The sequence below is a fragment of the Anser brachyrhynchus genome (assembly GCF_964034855.1).
Source record: "Anser brachyrhynchus genome assembly, contig: SCAFFOLD_467, whole genome shotgun sequence".
Classification (NCBI taxonomy): domain Eukaryota; kingdom Metazoa; phylum Chordata; class Aves; order Anseriformes; family Anatidae; genus Anser; species Anser brachyrhynchus.
In genome coordinates this window covers 5,064-26,195 of record NW_027663741.1, presented here as the reverse complement: position 1 = coordinate 26,195, position 21,132 = coordinate 5,064, and the positions used below count along the sequence as shown (strand labels likewise).

General features: G+C 54.1%; 1 protein-coding gene across 2 annotated transcripts; it reads right to left on the bottom strand.

Annotated features, from left to right (window-relative positions):
* Nucleotides 1-577: 577 nt before the first annotated feature.
* Nucleotides 578-20,705, bottom strand: AHNAK (AHNAK nucleoprotein). 2 transcript variants are annotated; one of them, XM_080609044.1, is made up of 5 exons: nt 20,488-20,705; nt 20,248-20,401; nt 19,902-20,089; nt 18,322-19,821; nt 578-18,279 (listed from the first exon to the last, which is right to left on the bottom strand). In XM_080609044.1, exons 1-5 carry the CDS (start codon nt 20,674-20,676, stop codon nt 1,330-1,332), a joined length of 18,981 nt encoding a protein of 6,326 aa, XP_080465170.1. In that variant the 5' UTR covers nt 20,677-20,705; the 3' UTR covers nt 578-1,329. The 2 variants fall into 2 exon arrangements, with proteins under 2 accessions (XP_080465170.1, XP_080465169.1); XM_080609043.1 differs by having other exon boundaries at nt 578-19,821; nt 20,488-20,704.
* Nucleotides 20,706-21,132: the final 427 nt, after the last annotated feature.

Genomic DNA, 21,132 nt, shown 5'->3' with positions numbered 1-21,132 from the left:
AGAGCTTTGTAAAACAACCCCCCCTTCACCGCCCCACAGCCCCCCGAATGTCCCACAGCCCCCCCCCAAGCCCTCCACGCCTGCCCTGAACACCTCAAAAACCTCAGAACCCCCCCAAAAAATCACAGCCCCCCCCCAAAACCTCCCAGACCCCCCCCAAGACCCCCCCAAAGCCCCCCCAGCCTGCCCTAGGCCCCCCCAAAACCTCACGGCCCCCCCCAAACCCACCCTCAGCCCCCCCCGCCCTCACCTCAGCGCCGCCCCCGCTCTGCGCATGCGCAGCGGGCGGGCGCGGCCGCTCCCAACATGGCGGCGGTTGGGCGGGAAACAAGGGGGAGGGGGGGCGAAACCATTCCCGGAGCGAGGGGGGGGCGGGAGGAAGGAACCAGTCCAGGAAGCGGGGGGGGGGAGGGGGGGGAGAAGATGATTTTTCTTTAATTTCTGGGGTTTTTGGGGCTCCTGCGCTCGCCGCTTAAGGCCGGCACCCTCTGGGGCTGGGGTTTTGTCGCCGTCCCGAGCCCGGCTGGCAGCTTTCCCCCGCAGACCCCCACGCAAGGGCAAACAGAAGCGACGAGGCCACGGTTAATAAACTTTTTATTTGCATTTTACATTCTCCGTTAATTTCCCAATAAAGTGCTGAAAGGGCGTTGTTTTTATTTTTATTTTTTTTTAACTTTTTGCTTTTTTGTCCTTTTTTTTTTTTTTTTAATCCTTTTTTCCTCTGTTGTAACTCGACCTCCGCTTGTCAAAAACCAGGAATTCCACAGAAAAAAAATTAAAAAAAAAAATAGTCGAACCCGACAGAAAGCGCGATTCCACAGAAATTGGGATTTGACACAAAAATTCGCCCCTGGAGGCCGCTGCGCGAGGCATTTCCCTGCCGGAACGCCGCGGCCAGTCCCTGTTACCCGATGCCGGAGCCCTTTGCGCAACCCAACCACGGGATTATTTTCTTTTTTTTCCATCGCCTCGGAGCTTGGCCGCCTTGTTTTCCTCGTTGTTTTTTTCCCTTCCTCCCCGCTGACGAGCCCGAAAAGAATCGGAAAAAAAATAAAAACCGAACCCCCCCCGCCAAAAAAAAAAAAAAAAAAAAAACACGTTTCCGTGAACCGAAACGCTGAAGAGAATGAGAAAAATGGGGAGGGAAATAGGTATTTTTTTATCAAAATAGCTCAAACTATCAAATAGTGAAGGTGAAGCGCGCAGCGTCGGGCGGCCTCCACCCGCCGCCCGGCCTTATTGCTGGGGTCGGAGGCGTCTCAAGCTACAAAATGTATGTACAGCCCCGGGCGGGCGACGTATGTACACGGGCGCCTATGTACAGCCGCGCTACTCCTTCCTCTTGGCCACCGTCAGCTCCACCGAGGGCATGCGGACGCCGATCTTGGTGGTGCTGTCGGTGCTGGAGGAGGAGGAGAGGCGCGAAGGCTTGGCGGCCTCCTCGTCGCTCCCCGTCACCTCGTAGGAGCCTTTCGTCTTGGACCCCATGCCACCGAACGTCCCGAATTTCATCTTGGGGGCTTTGCCCTTGGCGGCGCCCTCCGTCTCCAGGGTCCCCGTGGGGGTCGAGTGGGCCGAGCGGTCGTCGCTGAAGGACGAGGAGCGGTGGCGCGCCTTGCGGCTCTTGAAGAGGGAGAATTTGCCCTTGGCCGCCGTCCCCTCGTCCAGCTCCCCCTCCACGGAGCCCAAGCTGGCCTTGGAGCTCTTCAGGTCACCCCCGTGGCCCGGCAGCTCCGGGGACCCCGCACCTCCACCACTCTTCCCCTTGGCCTTGGAGAAGTTGAACTTGGGCATCTTGATCTTGGACTTCTTCGCCTTGCCGTCCTCCGCCTCCGGCTCCTGGAGGCTGACGTCGGCCCCGGGGAACTCCACGTCCACCCCCACCTCCCTGCCCTTCACCTCGGGCTCAGAAAAGACGAATTTGGGCATGCGCAGCTTGGGGAAGGACACTTTCCCCAGGCTGCCCTCCACGCTACCCTGCGGGACACCGACCGAAACCTTGGGGCCGGCGAGGTGGAGACCGCCACCGGCCGCGCTGGCCTCTCCAGCAACGGTGGCGCCGCCTTTGATCTTCGGCCCCTTGATGTTTAATTTGGGCGCAGACACATCCAGGGACGGACCCTCGAGGTGGAGGCCGGCGCCGGGCTCCTTGACGTTTGGTCCTTTCAGCTTCAGGTCGACGTCAGGCAAAGAAACGCCGGGGGACTGCAGCTGAAGTTTAGGCCCTTTCAATTCCAGCTCCGCTCCTTCCGATCCGGCCCCTGAGCCCTTCAGCCCTCCTCGAACCTGCGGTCCTTCGACGCTGATGCCCGCGTCCGCTCCATTGACGCCAGGGCCAGAAATACCGAACTGGGGGAGTTTGAGGGAAGGGAGCTTGATGGTGCCGCCCAGGCCTTCAAAGCCAACCTCTGCCGCCTCCACCGAGGCGACGGGGGACTTAACGCCAGCGGAAACGTCGAGGCCTCCTTTCAGCGCCGGTCCCTTCAGGTTCACGTTGAGATCCGGGGCGGAAACGTCCACCGAGGGTCCTTTGATACCGATGTCGGGGGCGCCAAGGTGGAGATTTGCACCCGGGGCTTTCACATCTGCCTCCAGCTGCGGGACGGAGCATTCGATGCCTCCCTTCACGCCCAAGTCGGGGCCCTCCAGGGCCGAGGATTTGAGTTTGGGCATCTTAAGTTTTCCTCCAAAGCCTCCAACGTTGACATCCGGTGCGCCCAGGCTGACGTTCGGCCCTTCGACACCCAGGTCGCCCTTTATTTTTGGTCCTTTCAGGTTTCCATCAAAATCGGGTCCGGAGACATGAGGGCCTTTCAGCTTTGCATCAACACCCGGGAGGCTCACGCTTCCTTCCATGCCTCCGGCCGAGATACCCAAGCTTGCATCGGGGACGTCCACACCGAGACCCATTTTCCCCATCTTCAGCTTTCCCTCGGGACCTTCCAGTTCCGTCGTGGGGATGCCAACTTCCACTTTGCCTTTTGGTCCTTTCACGTTGAGGTCGAGGTCTGGCACCGAGATGGAGGGAACGGCAACATCAACGGTGGCTCCCTTCAGGTCGCCCTCCATTTTCAAGTCCCCGCCAGGAAGTTTGAATTTTGGTGTCTTCAGGTTCACGTCGGGAGCTTCCACATCCACACTGAGACCTGGGCCTTTGACGTCGCCTTTGACCGTCGGCACAGAGACTTCCAGCTCAGGCGCTTTGAGTTTCCCTTCGACTTCTGGGACCGTAATGGAAGCATCCCCTCTGAACCTGTGCGATTTCAGATCAAACTCTACGTCTGGGAAGGAGATCTTCCCAAACATGGGCTTCTTCCCTTTGGGGGACTTCACCGCAGCGTCCCCTTTTATCGTCACGTCGGGACCAGCCACGCTCACGTCCAGGTCGGGAGACTTCAAGCTCGCATCCAGCTCTCCACCAGGCACGTTCACCTCAAAGCCGCCTTTCTTGCCTTTGACTTTTGGGCCACTCATGTGAAGTTTCGGCATCTTGAACTTGCTCTTCTTGCCCTTTCCAGAGATGCTGACGTCGGGCGACTCCACGTTCAGCTCAGCCTCCGGGAAATCCACCTCTGCCCCTGGGACCTTGACATCTGCCTTGGGGCTCTTCATCCCAAACCCAAACTTTGGCTTCTTAAACTTGTGAAGTTTGACATTTGCCTCCGGACCTTCGATGTTCAGGTCGGGACCCTCAGCATCGATGTCAGGGCTTCTGATCCCAAATTCGGGCCCTTTGATGTCAACGTCGGGACCCTTCAGGTTACCTTCTATCTTCGGGGCCGAAAGGTCGAAGCCTCCCTTTGTTTTGTGGCCTTTCAAATTCAAATCTATCTCGGGCATTGAGATTTTAGGCACGTTCATGTGCATTTCTGGCATCTTCACTTTAGGACCTTTCAGTTTGCCTTCTGGACCTTCGATACTCACATCCGGGACGCTGATGTCTACCTTGGGGCCCGAAAGGTCAACCTCTGCCTTGGGCAGGTTCACGTCCACGTCAGGACCTTCTCCTTTGAGGCCGAATTTGGGCAGCTTCATCTTAGGCAGCTTCAGTTTTCCCTCCGGACCATCAATGTCAACATCTGGGCACTCAATATCGACTTTGGGGCCCTTGATGTCAACTTCAGGACCCTTCAAACCTCCCTCCAGCTTCGGGCCCTGGATGTCAGCATCGCCCTTCAGCTTCAGCCCCTTTAGGTTCAGGTCTATTTCCGGCATGGAGATCTGGGGTGTCTTGATGTGCATTTCTGGCATCTTCATCTTGGGCCCTTTCAGTTTTCCGTCTGGCCCTTCGATGTTCACGTCGGGTGCCTGGAAGTCCAACTTGGGGCCTTTGATGTCAATGTCCGGACATTGCAAGTCCCCTTCCAACTTGGGTGCTGACACGTCCACGTCTCCCTTCACTTTGGGGCCCTTCAGATTGAAGTCAACGTCGGGCATGGAGAACTTGGGCGCCTTGATGTGCATTTCGGGCATCTTGAACTTGGGGCCTTTGAGTTTCCCTTCCGGCCCTTCGATGGACACACTGGGAGCATCGAGGTCTATTTTGGGGGCTTTCACATCAATCTGGGGGGCTTTCAAATCACCTTCAAACTTGGGGCCAGAAACATCTACGTCCCCTTTCAGCTGAGGCCCCTTGATGTTTAAGTCAACATCGGGCAGGGAGACCTTAGGAGCCTTAATATGCATTTCGGGCATTGCAAATTTGGGACCTTTGAGCTTCCCATCCACACTGAGATCAGGACCCTCCACCTCTATGCTGGGGCCTGAAATGTCCACGTCTCCCTTCGGGAGGTTTACATCCACATCTACCCCCTCCCCTTTAAAGCCAGGCATGGAAAACTTGGGCATTTTGAACTTAGGCAGCTTGAATTTACCCTCTGGGCTGTCAATGTCAACATCGGGGGCCCCAATGTCCAATTTCGGAGCGCCCACACTGACCTCGGGACCTTTCAGCTCACATTCCACTCCTGGCGCCGAAACGTCCAAGTCACCTTTGACTTTGGGGCCTTTCAGGTTCAGATCAAAGTCTGGGGCGGAGATTTTAGGAGCCTTCAAGTGCATCTCTGGCATCTTGAACTTGGGGCCCTTCAGCTTTCCCTCAGGGCCTTTGATGTCGATGTCAGGGGCTTCAATCTCAACTTTAGGAACTTCCAGATCAGGTGCAGAAACCTCCACGTCTCCCTTCAGCTTGGGGCCCTTCAGATTGAAGTCAACATCAGGCATGGAGATCTTGGGTGCTTTAATATGCATTTCAGGCATCTTGAACTTGGGGCCCTTCAGCTTCCCCTCGGGACCTTCAATGTCCACCTCTGGAACATCAATGTCCACCTTTGGGCCAGAAACATCCAGCTCTCCCTTTGGCAGGTTCACATCTACCTCTGGGCCTTCTGCTTTGAAGCCCGGCATGCCGAACTTGGGCATTTTGAACTTGGGCATCTTGAATTTTCCCTCAGGACCATGAACGTCCACGTCTGGTACGTCAATGTCCACCTTGGGGCCCTTGATGTCCACCTCGGGGCCTTTCAGCTCACCTTCCACCTTGGGAAGAGACACGTCCACATCGCCCTTCACTTTGGGGCCCTTCAGATTGAAGTCAACGTCAGGCATGGAGAACTTGGGCGCCTTGATGTGCATTTCGGGCATCTTGAACTTGGGGCCCTTCAGCTTCCCTTCGGGGCCTTCCAGCTCAACGTCAGGAAGGTCCACGTCCAGTTTAGGGCCTTTAATGTCAACATGAGGGCCCTTCAGGTCACCCTCCACCTTGGGGAGAGACACGTCCACATCTCCCTTCACTTTGGGGCCTTTCAGGTTCAGATCGATGTCGGGCATGGAGATTTTGGGCGTCTTGATGTGCATTTCAGGCATCTTGAACTTGGGGCCCTTCAGCTTCCCCTCAGGACCTTCGATATCCACCTCTGGACCTTCTATGTCCACTTTTGGGCCAGAAACATCCAGCTCTCCTTTTGGCAGGTTCACGTCCACCTCGGGGCCTTCTGCTTTGAAGCCCGGCATGCTGAACTTGGGCATTTTGAACTTGGGCATCTTGAATTTTCCTTCAGGACCATGAACGTCCACATCTGGTACGTCAATGTCCACCTTGGGGCCCTTGATGTCCACCTCGGGGCCTTTCAGCTCACCTTCCACCTTGGGAAGAGACACGTCCACATCTCCCTTCACTTTGGGGCCCTTCAGATTGAAGTCAACGTCAGGCATGGAGAACTTGGGCGCCTTGATGTGCATTTCGGGCATCTTGAACTTGGGGCCCTTCAGCTTCCCCTCGGGACCTTCCAGCTCAACATCAGGAAGGTCCACGTCGACCTTGGGACCTTTGATATCGATTTCAGGGCCCTTCAGGTCACCTTCCACCTTGGGAAGAGACACGTCCACATCTCCCTTCAATTTGGGGCCCTTCAGGTTCAGGTCGATGTCGGGCATGGAGATCTTGGGTGCCTTGATGTGCATTTCGGGCATCTTGAACTTGGGGCCCTTCAGCTTCCCTTCAGGGCCTTCCAGCTCAACATCAGGAAGGTCCACATCGACCTTGGGACCTTTGATATCGATTTCAGGGCCCTTCAGGTCACCCTCAACCTTGGGGAGAGACACATCCACATCTCCCTTCACTTTGGGGCCCTTCAGGTTCAGATCAAAGTCTGGCATGGAGATCTTGGGCGCCTTGATGTGCATTTCGGGCATCTTGAACTTGGGGCCCTTCAGCTTCCCTTCAGGGCCTTCCAGCTCAACGTCAGGAAGGTCCACATCAACCTTGGGACCTTTGATGTCAATTTCAGGGCCCTTCAAGTCCCCCTCAATCTTGGGAACAGAAACATCCACATCCCCCTTCACTTTGGGGCCTTTCAGATTCAGATCAAAGTCCGGCATGGAGATCTTGGGGGCTTTGAAATGCATGTCGGGCATCTTGAACTTGGGGCCTTTCAGCTTCCCTTCCGGACCCTCAATATGGACATCTGGGGCGTCAACATCCAGCTCAGGACCTTTAATATCAACTTTCGGCCCTTTCAAGTCACCTTCCACAGACGGCACAGACACGTCCACATCCCCCTTCACTTTTGGGCCTTTCAGGTTCAGATCAAAGTCCGGCATAGAAATTTTAGGTGCCTTAAAGTGCATCTCTGGCATCTTCAGTTTGGGGCCTTTCCACTTTCCTTCTGGTCCTTCAATATCCACATCAGGAACATCTACATCTATTTTGGGTCCTTTCATTTCCAGCTCAACTCCTTTCAAATCGCCTTCCACCTTGGGAAGAGAAACATCCACATCTCCCTTCACTTTGGGGCCTTTCAGGTTCAGATCAATGTCAGGCATGGAGATTTTGGGTGCCTTGATGTGCATTTCGGGCATCTTGAACTTGGGGCCTTTCAGCTTCCCTTCGGGACCTTCAATGTCCACCTCCGGACCTTCTATGTCCACCTTTGGGCCAGACACATCAAATTCTCCTTTTGGCAGGTTCACGTCCACCTCGGGGCCTTCTGCTTTGAAGCCCGGCATGCCGAACTTGGGCATTTTGAACTTGGGCATCTTGAGTTTACCCTCCGGGCCATGAATGTCCACGTCTGGCATGTCAATGTCCACTTTGGGACCTTCAACATTGATATCGGGAGCCTTAAAATCTCCTTCTAGCTTTGGAGCAGAAACATCTATGTCTCCTTTCAGCTTGGGACCTTTGAGGTTCAGGCTCGTATCAGGCATGGAAATTTTGGGAGCCTTGATGTGCATCTCTGGCATTTTAAACTTGGGACCTTTCCATTTTCCATCTGGCCCTTCTACCTCTAGCTCGGGTGCATTGATGTCAACCTTTGGCCCTTTGATATCAACTTCTGGCCCACTCAAGTCCCCTTCCAGTTTTGGCACTGAAAGATCGACATCCACGCCTCCCTTCGTCTTGGGACCTTTCAAATTCAAATCAAAGTCCGGCATGGAAATATTGGGAGCCTTGATGTTCATTTCCGGCATTTTAAATTTGGGGCCTTTCACCTTTCCTTTGGGACCTTCAATGTCAACATCAGGAACCTCCACGTCCAGTTTTGGACCTTTCAAATGTAACTCAGGTCCCTTCAGATCTCCCTGTGGAAGGGACACGTCCACATCTCCCTTCACTTTGGGGCCTTTTAGGTTCAGATCGATGTCGGGCATGGAGATTTTAGGGGTCTTGATGTGCATTTCGGGCATCTTGAAATGGGGGCCCTTCAGCTTCCCCTCCGGCCCTTCAATGTCCAGCTCTGGACCTTCAATGTCCACCTTGGGACCCGAAACATCGAGGTCTCCCTTGGGAATGCTAACGTCCACTTCTGGCCCCTCAGCCTTAACCCCGGACACTCCAAATTTGGGCATTTTGAATTTGGGCATTTTGAGTTTACCTTCAGGACCGTGAATGTCCACATCGGGCGCCTCGATGTTGACTTTGGGGCCCTTGATGTCCACCTCGGGGCCTTTCAGGTCCCCTTCCAACTTGGGGCTGGTAAGATCTAGCTCTCCTTTCAGTTTGTGCCCTTTCAGATTTAGCTCCACATCTGGCATCGAAACTTTAGGTGAGGAAATACTCAGGAAAGGCATTTTAAACTTCGAGCCTTTTGATTTTGCCTGCACATCAACATCGGGAGCTTGAACGTCAACTTTAGGACCAGATATTTCAACGTCTGGTTTTTTAAGCTTTACATCCACCTCAGGGCTTTGCACTTTAGGCCCAGAAAAGCCGAATTTAGGCAGCTTAAACCTGGATTTTTTGGCCTTTCCTTCTATATCAAGCTTTGGTGCCTCAGCCTCAAATTCTGGCCCTTTGATGTCCAGCTTAGGACCTTTCAGCTCAGCCTCAATTTTGGGAACAGAAGGGTCAACATCAGCCTTCACTTTGGGGCCTTTCAAATTAAGGTCAATGTCTGGCATGGAGATTTTAGGGACACCGAATTGCATGTCAGGTTTCTTAAATTTAGGGCCCTTTATTTTTCCTTCCGGTCCTTCTATATCCATATCGGGAACACTAACGTCAACCTTTGGACCAGAAATGGAAACATCAGCATCAGGGAGGTTCACATCGACCTCTGGGCCTTCTGCTTTGAAGCCGGGCACCCCAAACTTGGGCATTTTGAACTTGGGCATTTTTATTTTACCTTCTGGACCATGAAGGTCCACATCTGGTACGTCAATGTCCACCTTGGGGCCCTTGATGTCCACCTCGGGGCCTTTCAGCTCACCTTCCACCTTGGGAAGAGACACATCCACATCTCCCTTCACTTTGGGGCCCTTCAGATTGAAGTCAACGTCAGGCATGGAGAACTTGGGCGCCTTGATGTGCATTTCGGGCATCTTGAACTTGGGGCCCTTCAGCTTCCCTTCGGGGCCTTCCAGCTCAACATCAGGAAGGTCCACATCGACCTTGGGACCTTTGATATCGATTTCAGGGCCCTTCAGGTCACCTTCCACCTTGGGAAGAGACACGTCCACATCTCCCTTCACTTTGGGGCCCTTCAGATTGAAGTCAACATCAGGCATGGAGAACTTGGGCGCCTTGATATGCATATCAGGCATCTTGAACTTGGGGCCCTTCAGCTTCCCTTCGGGGCCTTCCAGCTCAACGTCAGGAAGGTCCACGTCCAGTTTAGGGCCTTTAATGTCAACATCTGGGCCCTTCAGCTCTCCTTCCACCTTGGGAAGAGACACGTCCACATCTCCCTTCACTTTGGGGCCTTTCAGGTTCAAGTCAATGTCGGGCATGGAGATTTTGGGCGTCTTGATGTGCATTTCAGGCATCTTGAACTTGGGGCCCTTCAGCTTCCCCTCGGGACCTTCAATGTCCACATCCGGACCTTCTATGTCCACCTTTGGGCCAGAAACATCCAGCTCTCCCTTTGGAAGGTTCACATCTACCTCTGGGCCTTCTGCTTTGAAGCCCGGCATGCCGAATTTGGGCATTTTGAACTTGGGCATCTTGAATTTTCCCTCAGGACCATGAAGATCCACGTCTGGTACGTCAATGTCCACCTTGGGGCCCTTGATGTCCACCTCGGGGCCTTTCAGCTCACCTTCCACCTTGGGAAGAGACACGTCCACATCGCCCTTCACTTTGGGGCCCTTCAGATTGAAGTCAACGTCAGGCATGGAGAACTTGGGCGCCTTGATGTGCATTTCGGGCATCTTGAACTTGGGGCCCTTCAGCTTCCCTTCGGGGCCTTCCAGCTCAACGTCAGGAAGGTCCACGTCCAGTTTAGGGCCTTTAATGTCAACATGGGGGCCCTTCAGGTCACCCTCCACCTTGGGGAGAGACACGTCCACATCTCCCTTCACTTTGGGGCCTTTCAGGTTCAGATCGATGTCGGGCATGGAGATTTTGGGCGTCTTGATGTGCATTTCAGGCATCTTGAACTTGGGGCCCTTCAGCTTCCCCTCGGGACCTTCAATGTCCACCTCCGGACCTTCTATGTCCACCTTTGGGCCAGAAACATCAAATTCTCCTTTTGGCAGGTTCACGTCCACCTCGGGGCCTTCTGCTTTGAAGCCCGGCATGCCGAACTTGGGCATTTTGAACTTGGGCATCTTGAATTTTCCCTCAGGACCATGAACGTCCACATCTGGTACATCAATGTCCACCTTGGGGCCCTTGATGTCCACCTCGGGGCCTTTCAGCTCACCTTCCACCTTGGGAAGAGACACATCCACATCTCCCTTCACTTTGGGGCCCTTCAGATTGAAGTCAACGTCAGGCATGGAGAACTTGGGCGCCTTGATGTGCATTTCGGGCATCTTGAACTTGGGGCCCTTCAGCTTCCCTTCGGGGCCTTCCAGCTCAACATCAGGAAGGTCCACATCGACCTTGGGACCTTTGATATCGATTTCAGGGCCCTTCAGGTCACCTTCCACCTTGGGAAGAGACACATCCACATCTCCCTTCACTTTGGGGCCTTTCAGGTTCAGATCAAAGTCTGGCATGGAGATCTTGGGGGCTTTGAAATGCATGTCGGGCATCTTGAACTTGGGGCCCTTCAGCTTCCCTTCTGGGACTTCAACATCTACATCAGGAGCTTCAATGTCCAGTTTAGGACCTTTGATATCTATCTCAGGGCCCTTCAGGTCACCCTCCACCTTGGGAAGAGACACGTCCACATCTCCCTTCACTTTAGGGCCTTTCAGGTTCAAATCGATGTCAGGCATGGAGATTTTCGGTGTCTTGAAGTGCATTTCAGGCATCTTGAACTTGGGACCCTTCACCTTTGCTTCTGGACACTCTAGGTCAACATCAGGAAGGTCCACATCCAGTTTAGGGCCTTTGATGTCAACTTCTGGGCCTTTCAAGTCTCCCTCCACCTTGGGAAGAGACACGTCAACGTCTCCCTTCACTTTGGGGCCTTTCAGGTTCAGATCAAAGTCCGGCATGGAGATTTTCGGTGTCTTGAAATGCATTTCGGGCATCTTGAACTTGGGACCCTTCACCTTTGCTTCTGGACACTCTAGGTCAACATCAGGAAGGTCCACATCCAGTTTAGGGCCTTTGATGTCAATTTCTGGGCCTTTCAAGTCTCCCTCCACCTTGGGAAGAGACATGTCAACGTCTCCCTTCACTTTGGGGCCCTTCAGGTTCAGATCAAAGTCCGGCATGGAGATCTTGGGGGCTTTGAAATGCATGTCAGGCATCTTAAATTTGGGACCCTTCAGCTTTCCTTCTGGACATTCTAGTTCAATATCTGGAGCCTCTATGTCCACTTTGGGACCTTTTACATTAACCTCTGGTCCTTTCAGGTCACCTTCTAACTTGGGAACGGAAACATCCACATCTCCCTTCACTTTGGGGCCTTTCAGGTTCAGATCAAAGTCCGGCATGGAGATCTTGGGGGCTTTGAAATGCATGTCTGGCATCTTAAATTTGGGGCCTTTCAGCTTCCCCTCTGGGACCTCAATATCTACATCGGGAGCTTCAATGTCCAGTTTAGGACCTTTGATATCTATCTCAGGGCCTTTCAAGTCACCCTCTAGTTTGGGAGCAGAAACATCTACATCCCCCTTCACTTTGGGGCCTTTCAGGTTCAAATCGATGTCGGGCATGGAGATTTTGGGCGTCTTGAAGTGCATTTCTGGCATCTTGAACTTGGGACCCTTCACCTTTGCTTCTGGACACTCTAGGTCAACGTCAGGAAGGTCCACATTGACCTTGGGACCTTTGATGTCAACTTCCGGGCCTTTTATGTCCCCCTCAATCTTGGGAATAGAAACATCCACATCCCCCTTCACTTTGGGGCCTTTCAGGTTCAGATCAAAGTCCGGCATGGAGATCTTGGGGGCTTTGAAATGCATGTCTGGCATCTTAAATTTGGGGCCTTTCAGCTTCCCTTCTGGGACTTCAACATCTACATCAGGAGCTTCAATGTCCAGTTTAGGACCTTTGATATCTATCTCAGGGCCCTTCAGGTCACCCTCCACCTTGGGAAGAGACACGTCCACATCTCCCTTCACTTTAGGGCCTTTCAGGTTCAAATCGATGTCGGGCATGGAGATTTTCGGTGTCTTGAAGTGCATTTCAGGCATCTTGAACTTGGGACCCTTCACCTTTGCTTCTGGACACTCTAGGTCAACATCAGGAAGGTCCACATCCAGTTTAGGGCCTTTGATGTCAACTTCTGGGCCTTTCAAGTCTCCCTCCACCTTGGGAAGAGACACGTCAACGTCTCCCTTCACTTTGGGGCCTTTCAGGTTCAGATCAAAGTCCGGCATGGAGATCTTGGGGGCTTTGAAATGCATTTCAGGCATCTTAAATTTGGGACCCTTCAGCTTTCCTTCTGGACATTCTAGTTCTATATCTGGAGCCTCTATGTCCACTTTGGGCCCTTTAAGTTCCAGATCGGCCCCCTTCAATTCACCCTCTATTTTCGGTACAGAAACATCCAATTCTCCTTTCATTTTGGGTCCTTTCAAGTTGAGGTCCACATCAGGCATAGAAAATTTAGGTGCCTTAATATGCATATCGGGCATTTTCATCTTGGGTCCTTTCCATTTGCCCTCGGGACCTTCAATGTCAACATCAGGAACATCAACATCCAACTTCGGACCTTTAATATTCAAGTCGGGTCCTTTCAAGTCTCCCTCCAATTTCGGGACAGAAACATCAGCACCCCCCTTCACTTTGGGGCCTTTCAGGTTCAAATCGATGTCGGGCATGGAGATCTTAGGAACGTTGAAATGCATTTCAGGCATCTTAAATTTGGGACCCTTAATTTTCCCTTCAGGACCTTCAATGTCTACACTTGGTGCCTCAATATCCATCTTCGGGACGGAAACATCAATATCTCCTTTAGGCAGGTTCACGTCCACCTCGGGGCCTTCTGCTTTCAGCCCCGGCATGCCAAACTTGGGCATTTTGAACTTGGGCATCTTGAATTTTCCCTCAGGACCATGAACGTCCACGTCTGGTACGTCAATGTCCACCTTGGGGCCCTTGATGTCCACCTCGGGGCCTTTCAGCTCACCTTCCACCTTGGGAAGAGACACGTCCACATCTCCCTTCACTTTGGGGCCCTTCAGATTGAAGTCAACGTCAGGCATGGAGAACTTGGGCGCCTTGATGTGCATTTCGGGCATCTTGAACTTGGGGCCCTTCAGCTTCCCTTCGGGGCCTTCCAGTTCAATGTCAGGAAGGTCCACATCGACCTTGGGACCTTTGATATCGATTTCAGGGCCCTTCAGGTCACCCTCCACCTTCGGAAGAGACACGTCCACATCTCCCTTTACTTTGGGGCCTTTCAGGTTCAGATCGATGTCAGGCATGGAGATTTTTGGTGTTTTGATGTGCATTTCAGGCATCTTGAACTTGGGGCCCTTCAGCTTCCCTTCTGGGACTTCAATATCTACATCAGGAGCTTCAATGTCCACCTTTGGGCCAGAAACATCCAGCTCTCCTTTTGGCAGGTTCACGTCCACCTCGGGGCCTTCTGCTTTGAAGCCCGGCATGCCGAACTTGGGCATTTTGAACTTGGGCATCTTGAATTTTCCCTCAGGACCATGAACGTCCACATCTGGTACATCAATGTCCACCTTGGGGCCCTTGATGTCCACCTCGGGGCCTTTCAGCTCACCTTCCACCTTGGGAAGAGACACATCCACATCTCCCTTCACTTTGGGGCCCTTCAGATTGAAGTCAACGTCAGGCATGGAGAACTTGGGCGCCTTGATGTGCATTTCGGGCATCTTGAACTTGGGGCCCTTCAGCTTCCCCTCGGGGCCTTCCAGCTCAACATCCGGAAGGTCCACATCGACCTTGGGACCTTTGATATCGATTTCAGGGCCCTTCAGGTCACCCTCCACCTTGGGAAGAGACACGTCCACATCGCCCTTCACTTTGGGGCCCTTCAGATTGAAGTCAACGTCAGGCATGGAGAACTTGGGCGCCTTGATGTGCATTTCGGGCATCTTGAACTTGGGGCCCTTCAGCTTCCCTTCGGGGCCTTCCAGCTCAACGTCAGGAAGGTCCACGTCCAGTTTAGGGCCTTTAATGTCAACATCTGGGCCCTTCAGGTCACCCTCCACCTTGGGGAGAGACACGTCTACATCTCCCTTCACTTTGGGGCCTTTCAGGTTCAAGTCAATGTCGGGCATGGAGATTTTTGGTGTTTTGATGTGCATTTCAGGCATCTTGAACTTGGGGCCCTTCAGCTTCCCCTCGGGACCTTCGATGTCCACATCCGGACCTTCTATGTCCACCTTTGGGCCAGAAACATCAAATTCTCCTTTTGGCAGGTTCACGTCCACATCGGGGCCTTCTGCTTTGAAGCCCGGCATGCCGAACTTGGGCATTTTGAACTTGGGCATCTTGAATTTTCCCTCAGGACCATGAACGTCCACATCTGGTACGTCAATGTCCACCTTGGGGCCCTTGATGTCCACCTCGGGGCCTTTCAGCTCACCTTCCACCTTGGGAAGAGACACATCCACATCGCCCTTCACTTTGGGGCCCTTCAGATTGAAGTCAACGTCAGGCATGGAGAACTTGGGCGCCTTGATGTGCATTTCGGGCATCTTGAACTTGGGGCCCTTCAGCTTCCCCTCGGGGCCTTCCAGCTCAACGTCAGGAAGGTCCACGTCCAGTTTAGGGCCTTTAATGTCAACATCTGGGCCCTTCAGCTCCCCTTCCACCTTGGGAAGAGAAACATCCACATCTCCCTTCACTTTGGGGCCTTTCAGGTTCAAGTCAATGTCGGGCATGGAGATTTTTGGTGTTTTGATGTGCATTTCAGGCATCTTGAACTTGGGGCCCTTCAGCTTCCCCTCGGGACCTTCGATGTCCACATCCGGACCTTCTATGTCCACTTTTGGGCCAGAAACATCAAGTTCTCCTTTTGGCAGGTTCACGTCCACCTCGGGGCCTTCTGCTTTCAGCCCCGGCATGCCAAACTTGGGCATTTTGAATTTGGGCATCTTGAATTTTCCCTCGGGACCATGAACGTCCACATCAGGAGCCTGAATGTCCATCTTGGGGCCCTTGATATCCACCTCGGGGCCTTTCAGCTCACCCTCCAGCTTAGGCATGGACACGTCCACATCTCCCTTCACTTTGGGGCCTTTCAGGTTCAAGTCAACGTCAGGCATGGAGATCTTGGTTGTCTTGATGTGCATTTCGGGCATTTTGAACTTGGGGCCTTTCAGCTTCCCTTCTGGCACCCCTATGTCCACCTCCGGACCTTCTATGTCCACCTTTGGGCCAGAAACATCCAGCTCTCCCTTTGGCAGGTTCACGTCCACCTCGGGGCCTTCTGCTTTGAAGCCCGGCATGCCAAACTTGGGCATTTTGAACTTGGGCATCTTGAATTTTCCCTCAGGACCATGAACGTCCATGTCTGGTTTGTCAATGTCCACCTTGGGGCCCTTGATGTCCACCTCGGGGCCCTTCAGCTCACCTTCCAGCTTCGGAGCCGAGACTTCAACGTCACCTTTCATTTTGGGGCCTTTCAGGTTAATGTCCACATCAGGCATGGAGATCTTGGTTGTCTTGATGTGCATGTCCGGCATCTTGAATTTGGGACCTTTCAGTTTTCCTTCAGGGCCCTCCACATCAACAGTGGGGACTTCAACATCTACTTTTGGTCCTTTAATGTCTATTTCTGGCCCTTTCAGATCTCCTTCTATCTTAGGAGCTGCAATATCCATTTCTCCTTTCACTTTGGGTCCCTTTAGGTTCAGATCTACATCCGGCATGGATATTTTAGGTGTTTTGATGTTCAGCTTCGGCATCCTGAACTTGGGCCCCTTCCATTTTCCTTCCGGCCCCCCGACCTCCACGTCTGGCACTTCGATATCTGCCTCTGGCCCTGAAATATCTATGTCTCCTTTCGGCAAATTTACATCGATGTCGGCACCCTCAATCTTTGGGCCGGACACGTTAAAATGAGGCAATTTCATCTTGGGTGTTTTTAGTTTGGCTTCTGGACACTCCAGGTTGACATCTGGGACCTCGACATTTACGCTTGGACCCTTAATGTTAACGCCAGGTTCTTTCAAGTCACCCTCTATCTTTGGGGCAGAAACATCCACCTCTCCCTTCATTTTAGGTCCCTTTACGTTCAGATCTACATCTGGCCTGGATATTTTAGGTCCCTTGATATTCAGCTTAGGCATCTTAAATTTGGGGCCTTTAATTTTCCCTTCCGGACATTCCAACTCTACCTCTGGCATATCAACATCCACTTTGGGCCCTTCCACATCTATTTTGGGTCCCCTTAGGTCTCCAGAGACCTTCGGACCAGAAATATCGACATCTCCTTTCAGTTTGGGGCCCTTCAGGCTTAGATCTACATCTGGCATGGAGAGTTTTGGTGTCTGAACATTTAGTTCAGGCATTTTAAATTTGAGACCTTTGCCTTTTCCTTCTGGCCCCTCAATGTCCACGCTCGGCATGTTGATATCTACCTTGGGAGCAGAAATGTCCACCTCGCCCTTTGGAAGTGACACGTCGACGTCTGGGACCTCTCCCTTCATGCCAGGCACCCCAAACTTGGGCATTTTCAGTTTGGGCATCTTCAGTTTACCTTCTGGGCCGTGGATGTCCACGTCTGGTGCTTCAATGTCAACCTTGGGGGCTTTGATGTCAAGTCCAGGCATTTTGACGTCAAGTCCAGGCGCTTTGAGCTCTCCTTCCAGTTTTGGGACAGAAACATCCACATCTCCTTTCACTTTGGGGCCTTTCAGGTTCAAGTCGATGTCAGGCATGGAGATCTGGGGGGTCTTGAAGTGCATTTCGGGCATCTTCACCTTGGGGCCCTTCACTTTTCCTTCTGGTCCTTTGATGTCCACGCTTGGCACATCGATATCTACCTTGGGAGCAGAAATGTCCACCTCGCCCTTTGGAAGCGACACGTCGACGTCTGGGACCTCTCCCTTCAGGCCGGGCACCCCAAACTTGGGCATTTTCAGTTTGGGCATCTTCAGTTTACCTTCTGGGCCGTGAATGTCCACGTCTGGTGCTTCGATGTCAACCTTGGGGCCTTTGAGGTGTAATTCAGGACCCTTCAAATCAGCACCCATCGTGGGGATGGAAACATCCACGTCACCCTTCACTTTGGGGCCTTTCAGGTTCAGATCCACATCTGGCAGGGAGACCTTGGGTGCTGTGATGTGCATCTCGGGCATCTTCACCTTGGGGCCCTTCACTTTTCCTTCTGGCCCCTCAATATCCACGCTCGGCATGTTGATATCTACCTTGGGAGCAGAAATGTCCACCTCGCCCTTTGGAAGCGACACGTCGACGTCTGGGACCTCTCCCTTCATGCCAGGCACCCCAAACTTGGGCATTTTCAGTTTGGGCATCTTCAGTTTACCTTCTGGGCCGTGGATGTCCACATCTGGTGCTTCGATGTCAACCTTGGGGGCTTTGATGTCAAGTCCAGGGGCTTTGATGTCAAGTCCGGGGGCTTTGACGTCAAGTCCGGGGGCTTTGAGTTCTCCTTCCAGTTTTGGGACAGAAACATCCACATCTCCTTTCACTTTGGGGCCTTTCAGGTTCAAGTCGATGTCAGGCATGGAGATCTGGGGGGTCTTGAAGTGCATCTCGGGCATCTTCACCTTGGGGCCCTTCACTTTTCCTTCTGGCCCCTCAATGTCTACACTTGGCACATTGATATCTACCTTGGGAGCAGAAATGTCCACCTCGCCCTTTGGAAGCGACACGTCGACGTCTGGGACCTCTCCCTTCAGGCCGGGCACCCCAAACTTGGGCATTTTCAGTTTGGGCATCTTCAGTTTACCTTCTGGGCCGTGAATGTCCACGTCTGGTGCTTCGATGTCAACCTTGGGGGCTTTGATGTCAAGTCCGGGAGCTTTGATGTCAACTCCGGGGGCTTTGACGTCAAGTCCGGGGGCTTTGAGCTCTCCTTCCAGTTTTGGGACGGAAACATCCAGGTCCCCTTTCACTTTGGGGCCTTTCAGGTTCAAGTCAATGTCGGGCATGGAGACCTGGGGGGCCTTGACGTGCACCTCCGGCATCTTCACTTTGGGGCCTTTGACATCTATGTCGGGCACGTCCATTCCCAGCTTGGGGCCTTCAACACCAAACTGAGGTCCTTTCAAGTTGCCACCTATTTTGGGGACAGAAACGTCCATTTCTCCTTTGAGTTTGGGTCCCTTCACGTTAACGTCCACATCTGGCATCGACACCTTGGAAGGCACCGATATTCCGGGCCCTTTCAAGTAACCTTCTGGGCTTCCAAATTCAACACCAGGTCCCTTCACGTCCACCTTGAGACCTTTAGTGACAGAGCCAAGTCCTTTGGCGTCCCCTTCTACCGCAACACCCACATCTCCCTTCGCGTGGGAGCCTTTCAGGTTCAGGTTCACATCCGACAGAGAGATTTGGGGCGTTTCAGCCTTCTTGAACATCGGGCCTGTCCATTCTCCTTTGACAGCCACATCAGGAACGCCGACATCTACCTCGCAGGGTCCCACCTTCCCCACTTCCACGGTGGAACCTTCCGCGGTGAATTTTGGGAGGGCCACGTGCGGCATTTTGACGTGGCCACCTCCGACGTCTACGCTGGCCGCGGGCGCGCCGACACCTGCTTGAGCCTCGAGGCCGGGCCCCGCAGCAGCGAACCCGAATTTGGGCATTTTCAACACAGGAATCTTGACTTTCCCCACCGTTCCGGCATCGCCCGCTGGACCTTCCACGGTGGGTAAGGAGACGTCCAGGCCAGGTGCTTTGATACCTCCATGGAATTGGCCGTCCACGCCAGAAACGTGCATTTTCCCGCCCATTCCAGGGCCTTTTACATGAAAACCTGCCTCCGGGCCGCCCATCTGTCCGTTTGTATCAACCCTAGGGCCCGTGAAAGCCATGCCAGAAGCGTTAGGCCCCGGCACCTCCACCGTAACAGATTTTCCAGTTTCTCCACCAGGAACGCGGCTCTCCGGCAGCTTCAAGTCCATCTGAGTCCTCGGGTGCGTCCCCGAGAGGCCGACGCCGGGCTTCCCGACCAGCGCCTCGCCGAGGTGGACATCCAGCTGGTGGCCGGGAGGTCCCACGGAGCAGGAAGCCCCCGGAGATGCCCCTTTGACGCCCACGCTCCAGTCTGCGGTCGGGGACGGAGCCGCCGGTCCCACGGCGCGGCCGATTTCCTGGCCCGGGATGCGGACCTTGAAGTCCGGGCCCACCACGTTGATGTCCCCGGCCCCGTCGCGCCCGCTGACGTCCACGGTGTAGGCCGTGACCTTCCTGGTGACCGTGATGGTCCTGCTCTGCGTCCCGCCGCACTCCGCCTCCACCGCCTCCTCTGACCTCAGCCGCGGCTTGATCTTCGTCGTGTAAATCCTCCTGTACTCCTCGTCGTCCCCGCTCTGCCAACCGAGAGACGCTCGTCAGCGCCGCCATGTCCTCCCAGCCTCGTCCCTCCGCCCGCCCTCGCCACGGCACTCACCAAGACGACCTCCGTGCCTCCGGCCCCGAACGCCTCGTGCCCCCACGACTGTCCCGGCACCGGAGAGCGGTCCCCCTTGCGTTGCAGGCGCAGCCCCACCGTGTGGTGCCCCATGCTGTTGAGCAGCTGCGCCACCTCGCCGGACTGCAGGTTGTCGAAGTAGACCGTGGCGCTCACGATCTGGTCCCCTGCAAGGGCCGAGAGACGGTTGGAAGGGGCCGAGACCCCCCCTCGTCCCCCCCAGAAACGTCCCCTTCACCTTCAACCCCCACCTTGCGAAGGGACTGAAGAAAACCTGTCTTCCCCCCCCCCCCCCCAAAAAAAAGACCCTTCCCCGCCACGGCACCTTCCTTCACGACGCCCATCTTGGCGGCGGGGGAGTTCTGCTGCACTTGCTTGACGAAGACGCCGTCGTCCGTCTGGTCGATGGTGATGCCGTGGGAGCCGCTGCCCTGCCAGTTGGGCAGGAGGATCTCCCGGGTCTCCTCCTCCATCTCCATCTGCGGGTTGGGAGGAGGCGGAGGGTGAGGAGGAGGAGGAGGAGGCCGCGAGGATGAAGAGCCGAAGCGCCCCGTGTCCCACTCACCTCGTCGGGATGCCGCTCCTGGCCGGATCCCTCAACCCTTCGCTTGCGGGCCTCACGGCGGCCTTCGGGTCCCTTCGTGTCCCTGGTGGAGCAAGAGGAGAGGTCCCCGTCACCCCTCCGGCACCTGGCCGGCGGCCAAGACGCGAGGTTTTGGGGGGATGGCGGCGCGGGAGCGGACGGGGGCACCATGGGTTGGGCCAGTGGAGGGCCCCTCACTGCCAACGAGATGCTCCTCCATCAGCATCATCGCCGTCATCATCGCCATCAAGACCAGCGTTATCAACGCCGTCATCAATGTCATCGTCATCATCATCACATCGTTATCAACATCACCATCGGTACCATCGGCACCAGTATCAATATCATCACCAATGTCACCGATGTCGTCATCATCATCATCACCGTCATCATTATCACCATCACCATCAGTACCATCAGCACCAGTCTCATCAATGTCATCAACGTCATCGTCATCATCATCATCACCAGCACCATCAACGTCATCATCATCACCATCGCCAGCACCATCGTCATCACGGCCATCATCATCGCCATGGCCATCGTCACCATGACCATCATCACTGTCACCATGGCCGCCACGGCCACCATCATCACCCTCACCACCACCATCATCACCACCACCAC